The sequence below is a fragment of the Lepisma saccharinum genome, chromosome 22, assembly GCF_977018435.1.
Source record: "Lepisma saccharinum chromosome 22, izLepSacc3.1, whole genome shotgun sequence".
Classification (NCBI taxonomy): domain Eukaryota; kingdom Metazoa; phylum Arthropoda; class Insecta; order Zygentoma; family Lepismatidae; genus Lepisma; species Lepisma saccharinum.
This window is the reverse complement of record NC_139250.1, coordinates 8,901,355-8,918,569: the sequence shown is the minus strand read 5'-3', so window position 1 is coordinate 8,918,569 and position 17,215 is coordinate 8,901,355. Positions and strand designations below refer to the sequence as shown.

At 37.8% G+C, this 17,215-nt stretch overlaps 1 protein-coding gene across 2 annotated transcripts in view; it reads left to right on the top strand.

Moving 5' to 3' along the window:
• The window catches only part of Psa (puromycin-sensitive aminopeptidase), a 208,557-nt gene that overhangs the window by 47,946 nt on the left and 143,396 nt on the right, over positions 1–17,215 (top strand). For both annotated transcript variants that reach the window (XM_083144000.1, XM_083143999.1), the window contains exons 8-9: positions 7,078–7,312; positions 12,181–12,452. In XM_083144000.1, coding sequence (XP_083000126.1) covers positions 7,078–7,312; positions 12,181–12,452 — 507 coding nt within the window. The remainder of the gene's footprint in view (positions 1–7,077; positions 7,313–12,180; positions 12,453–17,215) is intronic.

Sequence of the window (17,215 nt, the reverse complement as noted above, 5' to 3'; positions counted from 1 at the left end):
CTTCATTATTCGCTAAAGTGAAGCATGGAAGAGATGAAGTGCCAGTGGAAATGATACTAGGAGCAGGAGTGATTGCTGTACAGAGTGATGAAAATAGTGTGGCAAGAGAGAGAAGTGCCAAGAGATTGGATGAAGGGACTAATAGTTCTCATATTCAAGAAGTGGAACAGAAAGGAATGTAAAAACTACAGAGGAAAAGACTAATGTGCCACTCAGCAAAGGTGTATGAGAAAATAGGGTGCATAAAAAGAATAGGGAAGTAACAGAGCTGAACATGTGAGAGGAACAGTATGGATTTAGAAGAGGCAGATCAACAGTAGACCTGATATTCACCATTACGCAATTACAGGAAAGGCACTATGAGTATGGAAATGATTTGATTGTGGCATTTATAAATATAGAAATGGCATATGATAGCATAGACAGAACAAAGATTTGGAAGGCTCTAGGAGAGAAAGGAGTCTAGGAGGAAATACTGTGTCGAATGCAGAGCACATACAAGGCCAAACAGAGCTGTGTGAAGACGCAAGTGGGAAGAACAGAGTGGTTCAGTATAAGTAATGGACTAAAACAGGGAAGTGCTCTTTTCCCACTGCTCTTCATAATTACAATGGATGCAATTAATGAAGAGGTGGGGAAGAAGATAGCAGAGGAATAGATGAAAGCCCTGTTGTTCGCTGATGACTTAGTAATATTGTGACTGCCTACCATTTCTCGTAGCACTGCTTGCAGCTGGAGAATAGCGGGAGACCAACTTCCTTACAGGGATTTTTACCTTTCAGGCTCTTAACATATTACGCTAACTCACACTAATTGTCAAAAACAAGTCTGCGGTTAGTAATTTCAGGTTTTTGTTAGATTTCACATGCTTTAAATTATTCCTAAACAATCGGATTCACATGCATTGCAAAAACTTACAAACACGGCTTCCATCAGCTAAGCCACAGAATATCACCACACTGCCATTACTCTCTTTTATACAACATGATCGTCAATATGGCTTTTCTTTACATCACTCTCAAGAGTCCTAATTTATACAGTGTGATTGCCAATATGGCTTTTGTTCACATTGCTTGCAAAGCTATAATTTGTACAGCGTGATTGCCAATATGGCTTTTGTTCACATTGCTTGCAAAGCTATAATTTGTACAGCGTGATGGAACTCTTGTACAATTAATTTTTATACAACATTTTTGAACTCGAGAACTTATGATGTCATAAATTCCCCGGGGTTGGGAAATTTGACTTTCTTACTGAGAATCAAAAAGAAATGTCAATTACTTCTCTCCTCCACTAGAACAGCATATAAGTACAGGGTGGCTATAAAGTCTGGAACCATATAAAAAATGATACAAAGCACATGTTCCTACTAAAGAACATGCTTCACATGTCCGACACCATTCTCAACTTGCTTCTGGAGATGTTTTACAAGATTTCTTTGAATTGTCTTTAACATACGTGGTTCCAGAGCATCAATTGCAGTGGTTATTCTTTCCCGGAAATGATCCAGATCCAGATTTTTTACTGCAAGCACCTCGGCTTTCACAATCCCCAATATGGGGTGTAAGGGGTGACCTTCCACATAGTACACTCAAATGTCAACCTCACTTCCACGTTGGACTGAAGAGTAACGAGGCTCTGGCGACTGGCTCCATGGCCAGTATAATTTTGTTTGTATTGTCCTTATGTGTGCTGAGTGCCCGTTTACAGCCTCAGCTTTTAACAAGTCAGAAGATTTTTAATTATGCAACGTTAGAGTTGTTCTTTGTAATGATAAGGGGCTGGCCCCCGTATAATGTGACGGGAGCAAAATAGCCTAAGTACTGACGCTCCCACAATTTTAAAATCAAATTCAAAATTCAAACAATCCCCAATATGGCAAAATCCATAGGGTTCAGTTCGGGTGACCTTGCTGCCCATTCCACATGCCCCCCCTTCTCCCAATCGAGTATCCGGGAAACTGTAATGTCATTTCTCCTATGGTTCCAGACTTTGTAGCCACCCTGTATGAAACATTATGTGTACAGAAGAGGACAAAATTGGAACACCGTGGAAAGAGGAGTGGTGGAAGACCAGGAGAAAATGGAGAGGCTCTACTTCTATGTCAACCCAGCCAGAGGCAGGAAACTGCAAAGAATGATGTTATTCACTTTTGAAAACTAATTCATTCTTTCATTGCGTAACACTATAAACTATACTGTCTCTGAGGACTAAAGTATCTGTACAAAACAACTGAAGGAATATTAGGGATGGGCAGATATGAGATTTTGGCCAATACCGATAAAGTAACGATATAAAATTTACCGATAACCGATATTCTACCGATCCGATATAAAATTAGAAATGGTCCTTGAAGAACCTGAAAGTTTCATTGACCTCCTTAATAAATATGTGTTTCAAGGTGACTGCAGTGAAAAATAAATTGCATATTTAGACATTTACTTTTTTAGAAATTAGGGCATGGAGATTATCCATAAAAATTACAACAAAATTGCAGAATTTTGCACTAAATTATCAGATCGGTAAAATAATGGTAATTTTACCGATAAACTGATACACCGATATGCCTATATTGGTCAATATCGATAGAGTACCGATTAATAACCTAAGGAATATATTATTATATAATGATCTGAAACTAACAGCATTGTGTTGTTACTCTTTCTACCTGTCATTCTTATCGTCTACAGTGAGACAGTATATTGTTCCTGATATGTAAATCACCAACATTTACCATTTTAGTGTAAATCACCAACATTTACCATTTTAGTGTAAATCACCAACATTTACCATTTTAGTGTAAATCACCAACATTTACCATTTTAGTGTAAATCACCAACATTTACCATTTTAGTGTAAATCACCAACATTTACCATTTTAGTGTAAATCACCAACATTTACCATTTTAGTGTAAATCACCAACATTTACCATTTTAGTGTAAATCACCAACATTTACCATTTTAGTGTAAATCACCAACATTTACCATTTTAGTGTAAATCACCAACATTTACCATTTTAGTGTAAATCACCAACATTTACCATTTTAGTGTAAATCACCAACATTTACCATTTTAGTGTAAATCACCAACATTTACCATTTTAGTGTAAATCACCAACATTTACCATTTTAGTGTAAATCACCAACATTTACCATTTTAGTGTAAATCACCAACATTTACCATTTTAGTGTAAATCACCAACATTTACCATTTTAGTGTAAATCACCAACATTTACCATTTTAGTGTAAATCACCAACATTTACCATTTTAGTGTAAATCACCAACATTTACCATTTTAGTGTAAATCACCAACATTTACCATTTTAGTGTAAATCACCAACATTTACCATTTTAGTGTAAATCACCAACATTTACCATTTTAGTGTAAATCACCAACATTTACCATTTTAGTGTAAATCACCAACATTTACCATTTTAGTGTAAATCACCAACATTTACCATTTTGAATGGTTGCATACAAAGTTAAAAAGAAAATGATTACATAATAATCTGGACCCTAATTGCAACTTGGTTGCACACCATTAGACACTAAAAACTCTGAAAATGACCAGTAAAAGGCACAAGAAATGATAAAATACAGGGTGCCCAAACTAAAAGAGGTCCCATGTCTTATAAACAACATACAGACAATTCACTCATTTATTGTATATACAGAATACAGAGTAGGAAAGTATTATTATGAAAAACAACGTACTGAACATTCAATAGGTCAATAGTTCACAGGAGGTGCTGAAAATGTTCACCATGAACCTCGATACACAACTCGGCACGTCTCAACATGTTTCTGGCATATGTAACTGCTGCAACATGTTCTGGCATGACGTTCGTTTGATGTTTAGTTGGGAGGAGAGACGTCTAGTTGATTTCCGTGGACTCCTTACCATATCAAACAAACTGTCTTTACACGGTTACATTTGGCATTAGCGACTGAACCTGTTGCTCTAAATTTCGTGATCAATTTCTGCACAACACTTTTCGCAGGAGCAGCTGTCTCTGGATATTTTATCGTGAACCTTTCATTTACAGTTTTAAACGATTTACATCCGAAGTACGTTTCAACAATGAACACTCTTTGTTTGATTGACAAAGGCATTCTGCAACACTTCACAACACGCTTCAAACCGACTACTGACAACGCAGCACTGATCACTCAATCGCTGCTCGACATCACGTGACCCCGCTCGAGCGCCACCCTAGCGGTAAGAAATAACATGTCATCACACAACATGCAAAAAAAAATTATTGTAACATAAATGCAGCTCTTACTTGCTTAATGTTCTTTTTATATCACGCATAACATGGGGCCTCTTTTATCTTGGCCACTCTGTAGGTGTAATTTGGTAAAGAATAATTGAATAATTCCAACATAACCAATTTTTCATCATTTGCTTGTTTTAGTCAGAATGATAATCAGATAATCATAAGCCTATTATTTGTATGCAAGAAAGGAAATTCTTAGCCTGATTGTAACATTATTTTAACAAAACATGGCACAATAAAAGCTGCGAGAACAAGCTGCTGTAGGGTTTCTATCAGCAATTTTAATTGTGATACAATTACATTACCTTCAAATACTTCTGTTAATAGTTTTTCTTGTATGTACGCATTGCTTGCATTATAGAATTATTTTCTTGTAGTTTACGGTTATTACAAGCATAAGAAAACAGTTTTTCTTTGTGACGTTTCAGGAGAACACACGCTCCTTTCATCAGACATTTATTTTCATTTTGACTAAAGATACAGTTATAACAATGGTTAGTAATTTTTAAACAAAAAGAATCCGTTATATCCTCTTCGGACCCTGGGTGTCGTAAACGACACACAAATTTAACGTTGGTTGACTGCTTCGAACGAGATGTGCCATTGGCGATACTTTTCTTATTAGTGCGTTTGGTGGCCGCTAGATGTCATAGGTGTCTAATAAAATTTATTCCAGCGCGCCAGTTGTCGTTGTTGATGAGCGGTGACTTGGATTATCAGCAGCTGCACTCAGACAAAGACGTAGTTATGGCGGGATCATGTAAGTAATAGTTTTTCTTCATTATTACACCTTGTGCGAACTTTGTACTGTTGGTGTGGAAATTTGAATGTGTGACTGATGGTCTGAATGCTTTACTGGTAAATTATTGGTAATATTAGTCCACGTTTTGCTGTATTCTTTTCACAGGTGTCGTAGACGACACTGTGGTTCTCTATGTTGCTTTAGTTCTAAATTTGAATGAATTCTGTTTCTTCGATAAATATTGCTACAGAAACAGTTTGTTTGATATTTTTAATGCTCTTATGTCCTAAACAATTAAGATATAGTTTTTTAAAATTTGTTACAGTGTTGAAAGTTCAGTTTTGGAACCTTTTTTGGCCGATTTTGATGGAGATATATCCGAGTTTGTTGTTCTAAATTTGAATTAATTCTGTTTCTTCGATAAATATTGCTACAGAAATAGTTTGTTTAATATTTTTAATGCTCTTATGCCCTAAGCAATTAACAAATAGTTTTTTTTTAAATTTGTTGCAGTGTTAAAAGTTCAGATTTTGGAAGCTTTGGAGGCCAATTTTGATGGAGATATATCCGAGTTTGAAGGGCTGTCAAGCGATGATGAAGATGCGACGTATATCATTGCAGCATATAGGCAGAGTGCAAAGACCAAAAAGTGGACAGTGAGGTTAATACTTCACTTTCTTGATCTTGTCTGTGCTGCTGCATGGATTGAGTACAGAAGAGATTGTGGGGCATTGAAGAAAAAACGAAAAGAAATTTTTGACTATCTTCAGTTTAAACTTGAGATCTCAGAGTGGCTTCTGCACTCAGATGGTTCAAACCTTCAGGAAGAGGAAGAGGAAGAAAAAGAAGAGAAGGAACAAAAAGAAGAAGAGGAATAACTAATAAAAGAAGACAAAGCATCACACCCCTTCCTAGCCAGGCAAAAAGGAAGCATGAGGCCAGACATATCCCTGATATAGTGGATGGAAAACCCACCGTTGCAGGTTCCCAGGCTGCAAAAGTGTGAGAGCAAGGGTGTTTTGCACAGCATGCAAAATACATCTCTGTTTAGTGGCAAACAGAAATTGTTTCAAAGCATACCATAACATGAAATGATGTTTTTGTCAGATTATTTACAAATTAAATCATGTAATGAAGCTTTTTGTCAGTTTAGTTGCAAGTTATAATATGTAATTATGTTCTGTAACTTTATTTGCAACCTATAATATGCAATTATGCTTTTGTAAATTCATTGTAAGTTTATTTGCAATTTATTTTGTATTATTGAGTACAAATAAATCATGAAAATACTTAGTTCTTTGAATTCTTCACTTTAGAATATCGCAACCCTTAAAACCCGGTGTGTCGTATATGACACTCATTTTCGAAAAACTATTTCAAACAAAATTTTTTTTTTTTATTTTGTCAATTAACTAATCAATATTAACCCAATAATGTTCAAAATACAGAAGAAAACTCAATTTTTCTACTACTGGGTCTGAAGAGGATATAATGGACGTTGTCAATGTTACATTGTTGTAATATAGCAACTTAACTGTGAAAAAAAGCAGTCTGTTGTATTTTTATTTGAGATTTTTTAAATTATGAATCCCAAATATCATCAGGTAATTCAAATTCATCATTGTTTTCACACAGTCTCTTGATGTTTTCTGTTACATTAAATTTCAAAGATGGTGGCTTACTCCATTTGTGAAAAAGAAAACTCCATACTGGATCTACATTACCATTTTCATTATTTAATTTATTTGGGATTCATAATTTAAAAAATCTCAAATAAAAATACAACAGACTGCTTTTTTTCACAGTTAAGTTGCTATATTACAACAATGTAACATTGACAACGTCCATTATATAAGGGATTCTTTTTGTTTAAAAATTACTAACCATTGTTATAACTGTATCTTTAGTCAAAATGAAAATAAATGTCTGATGAAAGGAGCGTGTGTTCTCCTGAAACGTCACAAAGAAAAACTGTTTTCTTTTGCTTGTAATAACCGTACACTACAAGAAAATACTTCTGTTAATGTTCCAGTTTCATTTGTGTATTTCAGGATTTCCGGAAAGGAATGAACTTATACTTGACGAAACACCAGTACAAAAACACCTTCACTGAAGACCTGTGGGCTGCCTTAGAAGAAGCCAGCAATAAGCCCGTAGGTGCTGTGATGTCGACGTGGACAAAGCAGATGGGTTTCCCAGTTGTTAAGGTGGAGAGCCATCAGGAAGGAAATAGCAGAGTATTAAGTGTCACTCAGGAGAAGTTTTGCGCAGACGGAGGGACCAATAGTAAGTTGGATTCAGTTTACTTCTTAAGAATAAGGTTCTTTCACTTTTAAATAATAAATATTTTGTACATTGTGAAATTTTCCAGGCGAGTTCTGAGTTTGAGTTTAAAGTTTACTTTATGCACAGATATTTGGATTGGACCCACAGTTTAATGTGGAATCTGAACCAGTATGTGCTTGCATTGGATATCGAACCTGGGACCATTGATTTCAAGGGGATAGCATTACTACTGTATCATGGAAGATGCTCCGTGTGGAGTTCTTAAATTTTATACTTGGCAGAGCTTGTTTTTACAGGGTGCATCATGGGAAACAGACTGTTTTCAAACTAGGAATTCGAAGCAGGGAGAGGGGGATAGAGATGAAAGTAGGGTGGCATTGAACTCACTCGGCCATGTCATTTTCAGCTCGGCTGAGCTCGGTTGCAGTTATGGTGCCGTGGACGTTAGAGCATTGTGTGTTTGCATACGACAGTTTCATGAAAAGTGGCGAGTCGATTATATTCGGTGCTGTTTCAATATCGGACGTCATTTGTCCCTTCCAAATCGAATCAAGACGAAAGCACTTGATCCTATTACAATGGCACGAACCCTGGATAACATGGGAAGAGTGAGAAAGGCCATCACGAGGAGTCCAAACCGTTCTGCTCGATGACATGCTGTCGAATTGAGACTGAGTGAAAGCGCAGTACGGCGAATATTACACAAGGATTTGGGATTCCATCCGTACAAACTTGTGATCGAGCAGAAGTTACCTGAAGGAGATTATCCACAATGGTCATCGTTCATCCTTAGCCAGGAACATGTTCGCCATTTTTGACACACATGAAGATGCCATCCTCATTATGACTGCAACTGACTTTACATGTACTGCTGTCATGCCCAGCTGATGCGATCCAAAAATGGCATGGCTGAGAGAGTTCAATGCCACCCTATTTCCATCTCTATCCCCTCTCCCTGTTTCGAATTCTCCATTTGAAAACTGTCAGTTTCCCATGTTGCACCCTGTATATATGAACTTTCCCTGAAAAGTAATAAGTAGGGCTCGGAAGTTGAAGACCTATAAATTGACAAAAAAAGGCCTATAAAAAGACCTAAAAATATCAAAAAAAGGAAATAAAAACTGAAAAAAGGGCGTATAAATGTGATCAAAATTAATTAATAACTTCAGTTTTAATTACATATTTAATGAATAAAAAATACAAAATTCTGGTGGTATGCAACGCACAGTGCGAAAAAACTGAAAGCTTCAAAACAAGAGAAAGTTGCCACTTACAGTGCGACCTTCCAGACAAGTTACAGTTAAAGGATCTTGTACCGTTTGTGCTTCAGTCGTCCAAAAATTTTTTTCTCTCATTTCAGGGATGGTTCAAATATGTCTCTTTTTTTTTTTTTTATTTCTTTACTTCAGAAAGGATGTTTAAGAGGTGATGAACTGATGATTATTTGAATTGAGAATGGGCTGAAAAAACGTAGTTGAAAGAAGGTGAAGTTGCAAAGAAAAGCTGTTAAGACCTTAAAAAAGGATAAAAAGAGACCAATACGCCAAAAAAATGCCGAAAAAGGCAAAAAATGACAAATGAAACCCACCTTTTTCTGGCCTACAATGACCCAAAATGAACATATATTATGTTGGGCCTCGTCTTCGGACACTAGGAGGAAAAAGGATTTTTCCTCAACTTCCAAGCCCTAGTAATAAGCTTTATTATGAAGAGGGGAAGAAGTTACATCTTGTGTGATGGTGACTCTTTAATGACCTTCCCCATACCATTGAGCTCAAATTTTAAAAAAAGGAAATAGAGTATGTTTGGCGAGGATGTCCGTACCTTCTAGGCATGCAATCCTTACGAAAAAAGTAAACATGCATGGGTTATGGCCATGGATGTCCGGAAGGGAGGACTGGCTGGAAAAAGAATATCCACAAAAAAAAATATATATATATTACATTTGTCACAGTAATTTATGTTAATTATTATAAGGGCTTGATAATTTCAGACTGTAGCACTGTTTTTTGAGGGGGCATCACTATTATGGGAAAAAAAAATATGCCTCCTTGCCATCCTGCGGATGTCCATGGTCACGGCTGGAAAATGTTGCCCAGGACTGAAACTTTATGGTTGATGTGTTTAGGTCCATTGTCACCCATTTGAGGAGTGACTTGCTTTACCTCAACAGAATGGGAATTTTTGCAAATTTTGGACCATTGCTAATTACGTTAGTACCATCATGTTTGATCAGCTCATCATTCGTCATCATTGTCGCAGTTAATCTATAATACACTGCTCGCCATTAAAATTGCAACACCCAGAAGGAAATGAGATAGAAACACGAAACTTGGCAAATATGTAGTTCATAATAAGATAAGAAAATGATTACAGTTAGAGCTCGGTGGTGTGACACGTAGAACATGGTTGCATAACCCCAAGGAGCTAGTAGCGTGTACAGCCTCCACGGGCGGCAATAACTGCTGCAACACGGCGAGGCATGGACAGAATGAGTCTATCGATGTCTGCTTGCGGTATGGCATCACAAGCGGCTTCCATACGGTGCCAGAGGTGTTCAACATTATGTTCCGGAAACCTGAGTTGGGCCAGCCGGCGACCCACCATGGACCAGACATGTTCAATTGGCGACATATCCGGCGAACGTGCTGGCCAAGGAAGCAGGGGCACGTGGTTAGCTTCCATAAATGCAAGGACATTCCTTGCAACATGGGGGCGCGCGTTATCCTGTTGAAAAGTGGCATTATGCAGTGCATGGATTAATGGGACAGCAACAGGGGTGAGAACCTGTGTGATGTACCGTTGGCTGTTCAATGTCCCTTGAATGCGTACGAGACGCGAACGAACACCTATGGCGATGACACCCCATACCATGATACCCAATGAAGGCCCTGTGTGATGATACATGATGCAGGCGTCATGAAGCCTAGTGCCACGGTGCCGCCACACGCGTGTACGTCCATCATGATGTTGTATACAGAAGCGGGATTCATCAGAGAACACTACAGCATTCCACTCCGCCATCTATGCACGACGGTCTTGGCACCATCTCAGACGCAAACGCCTATGCTCTAGCGTCAGAGGAATCCGCAACAGTGGGTGCTGGGAAAAAATTCCCCGATTCGCCAAACGACGAAGCACGGTTCGTGGGGACACTGGACGTTGTAAAACATCCCGTACTTCATGCGCAATCCTCGTTGACATGGCCGTTCTGTCTGTAAGGGCCATGCGTATCAGACGTCTGTCCTCTCGTTCAGTCGTCCGACGCGGACATTGTGAACCTCTACGTCGCTCTACAGTGCCTTCCTGGACCCACTGGTTCCATACACGGATCACTGTGGATGTATTCCGTCCTACACGGGCACCGATCTCACGGTAAGATAATCCGCATTCACGGTATGCAACAATTCGGCCGCGATCGAACTGGGAAACTTGCTGGAATCGCTGCCGTATTCGACGACGTGGCATTGCTGACCGATTTTAACACACTACACTCACGACCATGCATTTTCACTGCTCTTCTGCACCTATCTGACCTACTACAGGTACCACTTACCAGATGGCGTGGCAGGCACACATGACGCATGAAGGCCTTGAACACCTAATCATTTCCTTCTGCACCTCTCCTCTACACACTGCACATTTCGTCCGATTCCGATTACTCCTTCTGGGTGTTGCATTTTTAATGGTGAGCAGTTTATATAATAACCAAAACAGAAAAGATAAGAAAGAAAAAAATGTAAAAAAAAATAATTATTGGAGAATAGGATATACGAGGTGTGGCTAGAAAAAAAAACGGATTGATGTTCCTGTCGACAAACGACAAGCACGTCAAGGCCAATCGGTGCATGAGTGTATAACGTGATATCCTGCCTATCGACTGTGTGATTTCCCAGGGTACACGGTGCTCAGTTCCGCTGTAGCTTGTGGACGAAGTGAACCGTACATCTTTGCTCCGTCGGAAAAATGTTAAGTGTGAAAGTGGAACATCATATCAATTTGAAGTTTCGAAACTCTGAAAATCCTCCACAGAAACCTATGTTTTGTTGAAGGAAGTGTACGGAGATGAGTGTTTTATCACGCACTCAATTGTTTGAGTGGTTTCAAAGGTTTAAAGAGGGATGAGAAGTGATTGCGGACGACTCGCGTCCTGGACAGCCTTGCACGTCAAAAACGGAATCAAACATTGCAAATGTCGGTGAATTGATTCGAAAAGATCGTCCTTGAGTATTCAAGCTATTGCAAAATAACCAACATTATTAAATTACAGTGCTGACGACCCTTCGTGAGCGAGTAAGAAGACGACGACCTGATTTGTGGAAAAGCAAGTCATGGATTCTTCATCAGGGCAATGCTTCTGTCCACACTGCTTTTTTGGCCAAGCATGGGATCGCAGTGTTAGAACATCCACCCTATTCGCCGGATATCACTCCGTGCGACTTTTTTTTATTCCAAAAGGTCAAATCAGCACTGAAAGAAACCAGATTTACAAATGTAGGATCTGTGAAAACAAAAGCGACGAAGTTCATGAACATGGTTTCAGAAAATGATTTCCAGCACTGCTTCCAGAAATGGAAGATTCGTATGGAGCGAGCGGTGTATCGATAGTGCAGGGGAGTACTTTGAAGGGGATAATGTTCGTATTGTACAAAATAACCAATAAAAGATTTTGTAGTAGCAACAATCAGTTTTTTTTCTAGCCACACCTCGTATATGTTCAATCAAAAGCTCACTGTATTGGTCTATATTTGTGCAGTTGTAAATTGTAAGTATTGTAATTGTGGTAGATGGAGGTTTCTGTTTACAAGCCCTTTTGTATCCTCACTGGTGAGTGAATGTTTTGATTAATTTCCTGCCCTCCATTTCAGGTAACGGATTCTTGTGGATGGTGCCGATTTCCTTCAGTACAAGCAAGGATCCTGAGTGTGTTTGCCACCAGATAGTGTTGCAGTCGAAGCAGGCTAAAGTGACACTGAGTGGCATCTCAGATGATGATTGGGTAAAAGTAAATCCAGGAACAGTGGGCTACTATCGAACTCGGTACCCATCGAATATGTTGTCTCAGTTTGTTCCGGCTATCCGTGACAAGACAATGCCTCCATTGGATCGACTTGGCCTTCTGGATGATCTGTTTGCCATGGTGAGTAACTGGACTTTATGTTAATATTTGGCATGCATTTTGCTTGTGATGTATTCTGTTATGAATATGATTTTTAAAGATGAGATAAAGTGACAACTTGTACTCGGAATTTTTGGACCTGACCTCGGTCCTTTTTCAGGGATGGAAGTAAAGAAGAGACGTGGAAGGGCTAAAACATAGATAAAATAGTTTAAAAGGGGTTACAGAGGATAGAAACCTGATATCCTGCTCATGTTGCTTCAGTGATCAGCTGTCCGTTTCAGCTACGTTGGCATGACATCAGCTTCCATGATCAGGTGGTGGGAGTGTAATTAGTACGAGTCGGAGGTTTTCCCTCAAGATGCTGCCAGCATCTACAGTGTGTAGCCAACTTTCATGAGCCACTGAGAAATATATCTGCGAGATACCGATGGCTTAACAATCCCTGTCCTAGAGTAATTGTGTGTGCAAAAGTGGTGACACAGAAGCAGAAGAAGCATTTTTCGTACTTACTCCCTTCCTTTGCTACCCATATAGGACAGTCGCCTTGTAATCGATACCCGGCGGAAGCACAGAATGGTTTAGATCCGACTTTAAACTGTAGGTCCAATTCCAATTAGCCATACTGTGCATAAAGTGGACTTAAAACACCATATCAGTCAGTCAAACCATATAGGACCTTCCTCCATGTAGGATCCACCTCTACTTCTGCATTGTCCATCTTTCGAAGCCTTTGTCTATCTCTTACTTTCATTTTCCAGTCATGTCCCATTTGTTTACTTCCAATCTCTCTGATGCATTCTGATAAACATATGTTAATTCATTATTTGCTCTTGTTTGCCATTCACCAATCTTAGAACCACACCACAACAGAATAGATATAACAGGGATATCAACAGGATGCTTACCAAGGAAGTATTGGTGTTTGTGAACTAGTGAACTATTCCAACTTTCAGGACCTTAAGTGAGCTGTGAGACTTCATTAGTCATTAAAAAAGTCAACTTTCTTCTTCTTCATTTAACACCAAGGAAGTTCCAATTCAGCAAGGACTATCACTAAACTAGAAAAACTCTTGGCATAGGGATGTGACGACCTCATCGCCCAGTGACTTGTTCACTGCAGTTAGTCAACCAACAGAGTGAAATGGTCAACATTTTGCTCTGTTGGGATTTACAGAGCCGTCCTGTCATGGCTCTATGAGCGTCCCACAATCGGCAGAAGTGGGGTATGGTTGGTGGACTACAATGTGATCCTCCCAGCTAGATCCGAGGTATCCGCTGACCGATGACAGGTGCAATCCTCCATTCATATTGGGGGTTAGGCGTAGAGCTGACAACTGTGCACTGTAAAAAGACATGTCAAGAAACAGCAATATAAGGCCATGGATGTTCCCAAGGTAAAATATTCTGGAGGTAAAATAGTCCCCCATTTGGATCTCCGGGTGGGGACTACTTTGGGAGGTCCCTGGACTAAGGATAAGATCTACATTAGGAATAAGGATATTAAATTAGGCACCTGGAATGTTCTGAGCCTTTACCGGCCTGGGGCATTTCAGTTTACAGTTAATGAGATAGTGAAGTATAAATTAGATGTAGTAGCTGTCCAGGAAGTTAGGTGGCCAGGAGAAGGGAATTGTAAAACTAAAAATTATACTTTTTTCTATGGTGGTACTGAAAATCATAATTTTGGAACAGGCTTTTTCATAAATAATAGAATTATCTCGGCTCTTAAAACAGTAGAATTTATTAATGATAGGATATCATATGCAGTTTTACAGGGTAGGTGGTGTAAAATTATTTTAATAAACATACATGCTCCAACGGAAGATAAAGATGATAATACTAAAGATGATTTTTATGCAGAGTTAGAACAGGTCTTTGATAATTTTTCTCAGTATGATATGAAAATTCTGTTAGGTGACTGTAATGCACAGATTGGCAAAGAAGAGACATTTAAACCCACGATTGGTAAAGAAAGTCTTCATGAATTAAGTAATGATAATGGTATAAGATTGATTACTTTTGCAACCTCAAAGAATTTAATTGTGAAAAGTACCACTTTTAAACGTAAAGATATCCATAAATATAGCTGGTCTTCTCCAGATGGTAAAACTCATAATCAGATAGATCATATTCTCATTGATAAGAGAAGGCATACTAGTATAATTGACGTTCGTACACATAGAGGTGCTGACTGTGCCAGTGACCATTATTTAGTAATTGCTAAATTAAGAGAAAGACTCTCAGTGATAAATCATAAGCAACAAAATCTAAAAGTTCTAAAATTTAATACAGGAAAATTTGCTGATGAAAGAATTAAGAAAGATTACCAAATTAAACTGTCAAATAGATTTGATGTTTTGCAGGATTTAAATGATGATGAAAATATAAATGAAACAGATGTAAATAAGAATTGGGAGCACATACTTAATGCAATAGAATCAGCAGCTAAAGAAAGTATAGGATACCATAAACCGAGAAAAAGTAAGCCATGGTTTGATAATGAATGTCATAATCTAATAGAAATAAGAAATCAGGCTAGACTTAGGTGGTTAAATAACTCTGATGATACAAATCTAAGCAATTACAATATAATAAAGCGAGAAGTTAACTGCACGTTTAGAAGTAAAAAAAAAAATACTTGAAAAGCAAAATTAACGAAATTGAAACAAACAGCAAAAACAAAAAATATCTGAGATTTATATAAAGGTGTAAATGAATTGAGAAAGGGGTGGCAACCTAAAGTAAACTTGATAAAAGATAAAGACGGTGATTTTCTAGCTGACCAAAGTGATATTCTAAATAGATGGAAGAACTACTTTGATGATCTTTTAAATGTTCATATAGGAGATAAATCAGATGTAAATGAAGTACACACAGCAGAACCTTTAGTTCCAGAACCTAACTTGACTGAAGTTAAAGATGCTATTAAAAGGCTAAAGAATAACAAAGCACCTGGCATTGATTTAATACCAGCTGAGTTAATTAAATATGGTGGAAATTCGTTAATATGTCAAATTCATAAATTAATTTGTTTAATATGGAATAAAGAAGAAATCCCTCAACAGTGGAAAGAATCCATAATTGTTCCTGTGTTTAAAAAAGGTGATAAAATGAACTGCAATAATTACCGTGGAATTTCTCTACTCTCAACAACATATAAAATATTATCTAACATTCTTTTAACAAGACTAACCCCATATGCTAATGAAATAATAGGTGATTATCAATGTGGATTTAAACGTAACAGATCAACTACAGATCAAATTTTTCACATCAGACAGATACTTGAAAAAAAGTGGGAATATAATCAAAATGTCCATCAGCTATTCATTGATTTAAAAAAAGCATATGATTCGATCAAAAGAGATAAATTATATATAATATATTAGTCGAGTTTGGAATACCTAAGAAGCTTGTTAGTATGATAAAAGTATGCACCAGTGAAACAGAAAGTAAAATTCGTGTGGGTATTAATGTGTCTGACAAATTTACAATTCATGATGGGTTAAAACAAGGAGATGCATTATCTCCATTGCTCTTTAATTTTGCCTTAGAATATTCTGTTAGGAAGGTAAAAGAAACTAACGAAGGACTAAAATTAAACGGTATGACTCAGTTGTTAGCATATGCAGATGATGTAGACTTACTGGGGGATAATGTGAATACAATTAAGAATAATGCTAAAATATTTTTCAAAACTGCTAAAGAGATAGGTTTGGAAGTTAACAAAGAGAAAACGAAATATATGCTTACAGGCCGAAACCAAGTGTTAGGTAATAATCAAAATCTAATTATTGATAAAAACTCGTTTGAACCAGTTTCCAAATTCAAATACTTAGGAGTAATATTAATAAATGAAAATTATATTAAAGACGAAATAAAAAAGTAGGCTTAATTCAATAAATGCATGTTACTTCTCTCTTCATAAACTTTTGTCTTCTCGTTTAATATCTAAGAAACTAAAAGTTAAAATATACAAACAGTAATTTTGCCTGTAGTATTATATGTGTGTGAAACTTGGCCCCTTACATTGAAAGAGGAACACAAATTGAGAGTATTTGAAAATAAGATCCTTAGGAAAATCTTTGGACCTAAAAGGGATGAGGAGACAGGTGAGTGGAGAAGGTTACATAATTTAGAACTACATAATTTGTATTCATGTCCAGATATTAGAATGATTAAATCAAGAAGACTTAGGTGGGCAGGCCATGTGGCACGAATGGGAGAGGAAAGAAGAGTTTACAGGATTCTTGTTGGGAAACCTGATGGTAAGAGACCTGTAGGAAGGACAAGATGAAGATGGAGGGACAATGTTGAGATGGACCTAAAGGAAATCGGTAGAGGTGGAAAAGAGTATATAGATCTTGCTCAAGATAGGGACAGATGGAAGGCCTGTGTTGCTGCAGCCATGAACCTTCGGGTTTAAGAAGGCTAGAGAGTTAGTTAGTTAGTTTGCCATTCTTGATCTACTTTCTTGGCCAAAATTCAACCTATATTACAATCATTCTCTCATCTTTTTTCCCTGAGTACGACATTTCAGGGGCAAACATGACAATAGGTCAGTAATTTTCAAAGTGTGCTCTTTGAAGCCCCAGGTTTCCGCAAAGTCTCCGTAGGCACTCTGTGATGTTTTCTGTGAAAAATCCCTCTTCACATCTTCATACTTCCAACAAAGTTTAATTGCGACTACTTTCAAATGTCCCGAGTCCCTGCCGCAACTTAGCAGGCAACCTATCACATAACTGTCGAAAGTGTAAGGTCGTCGCTAGTAGCGGCTTCTT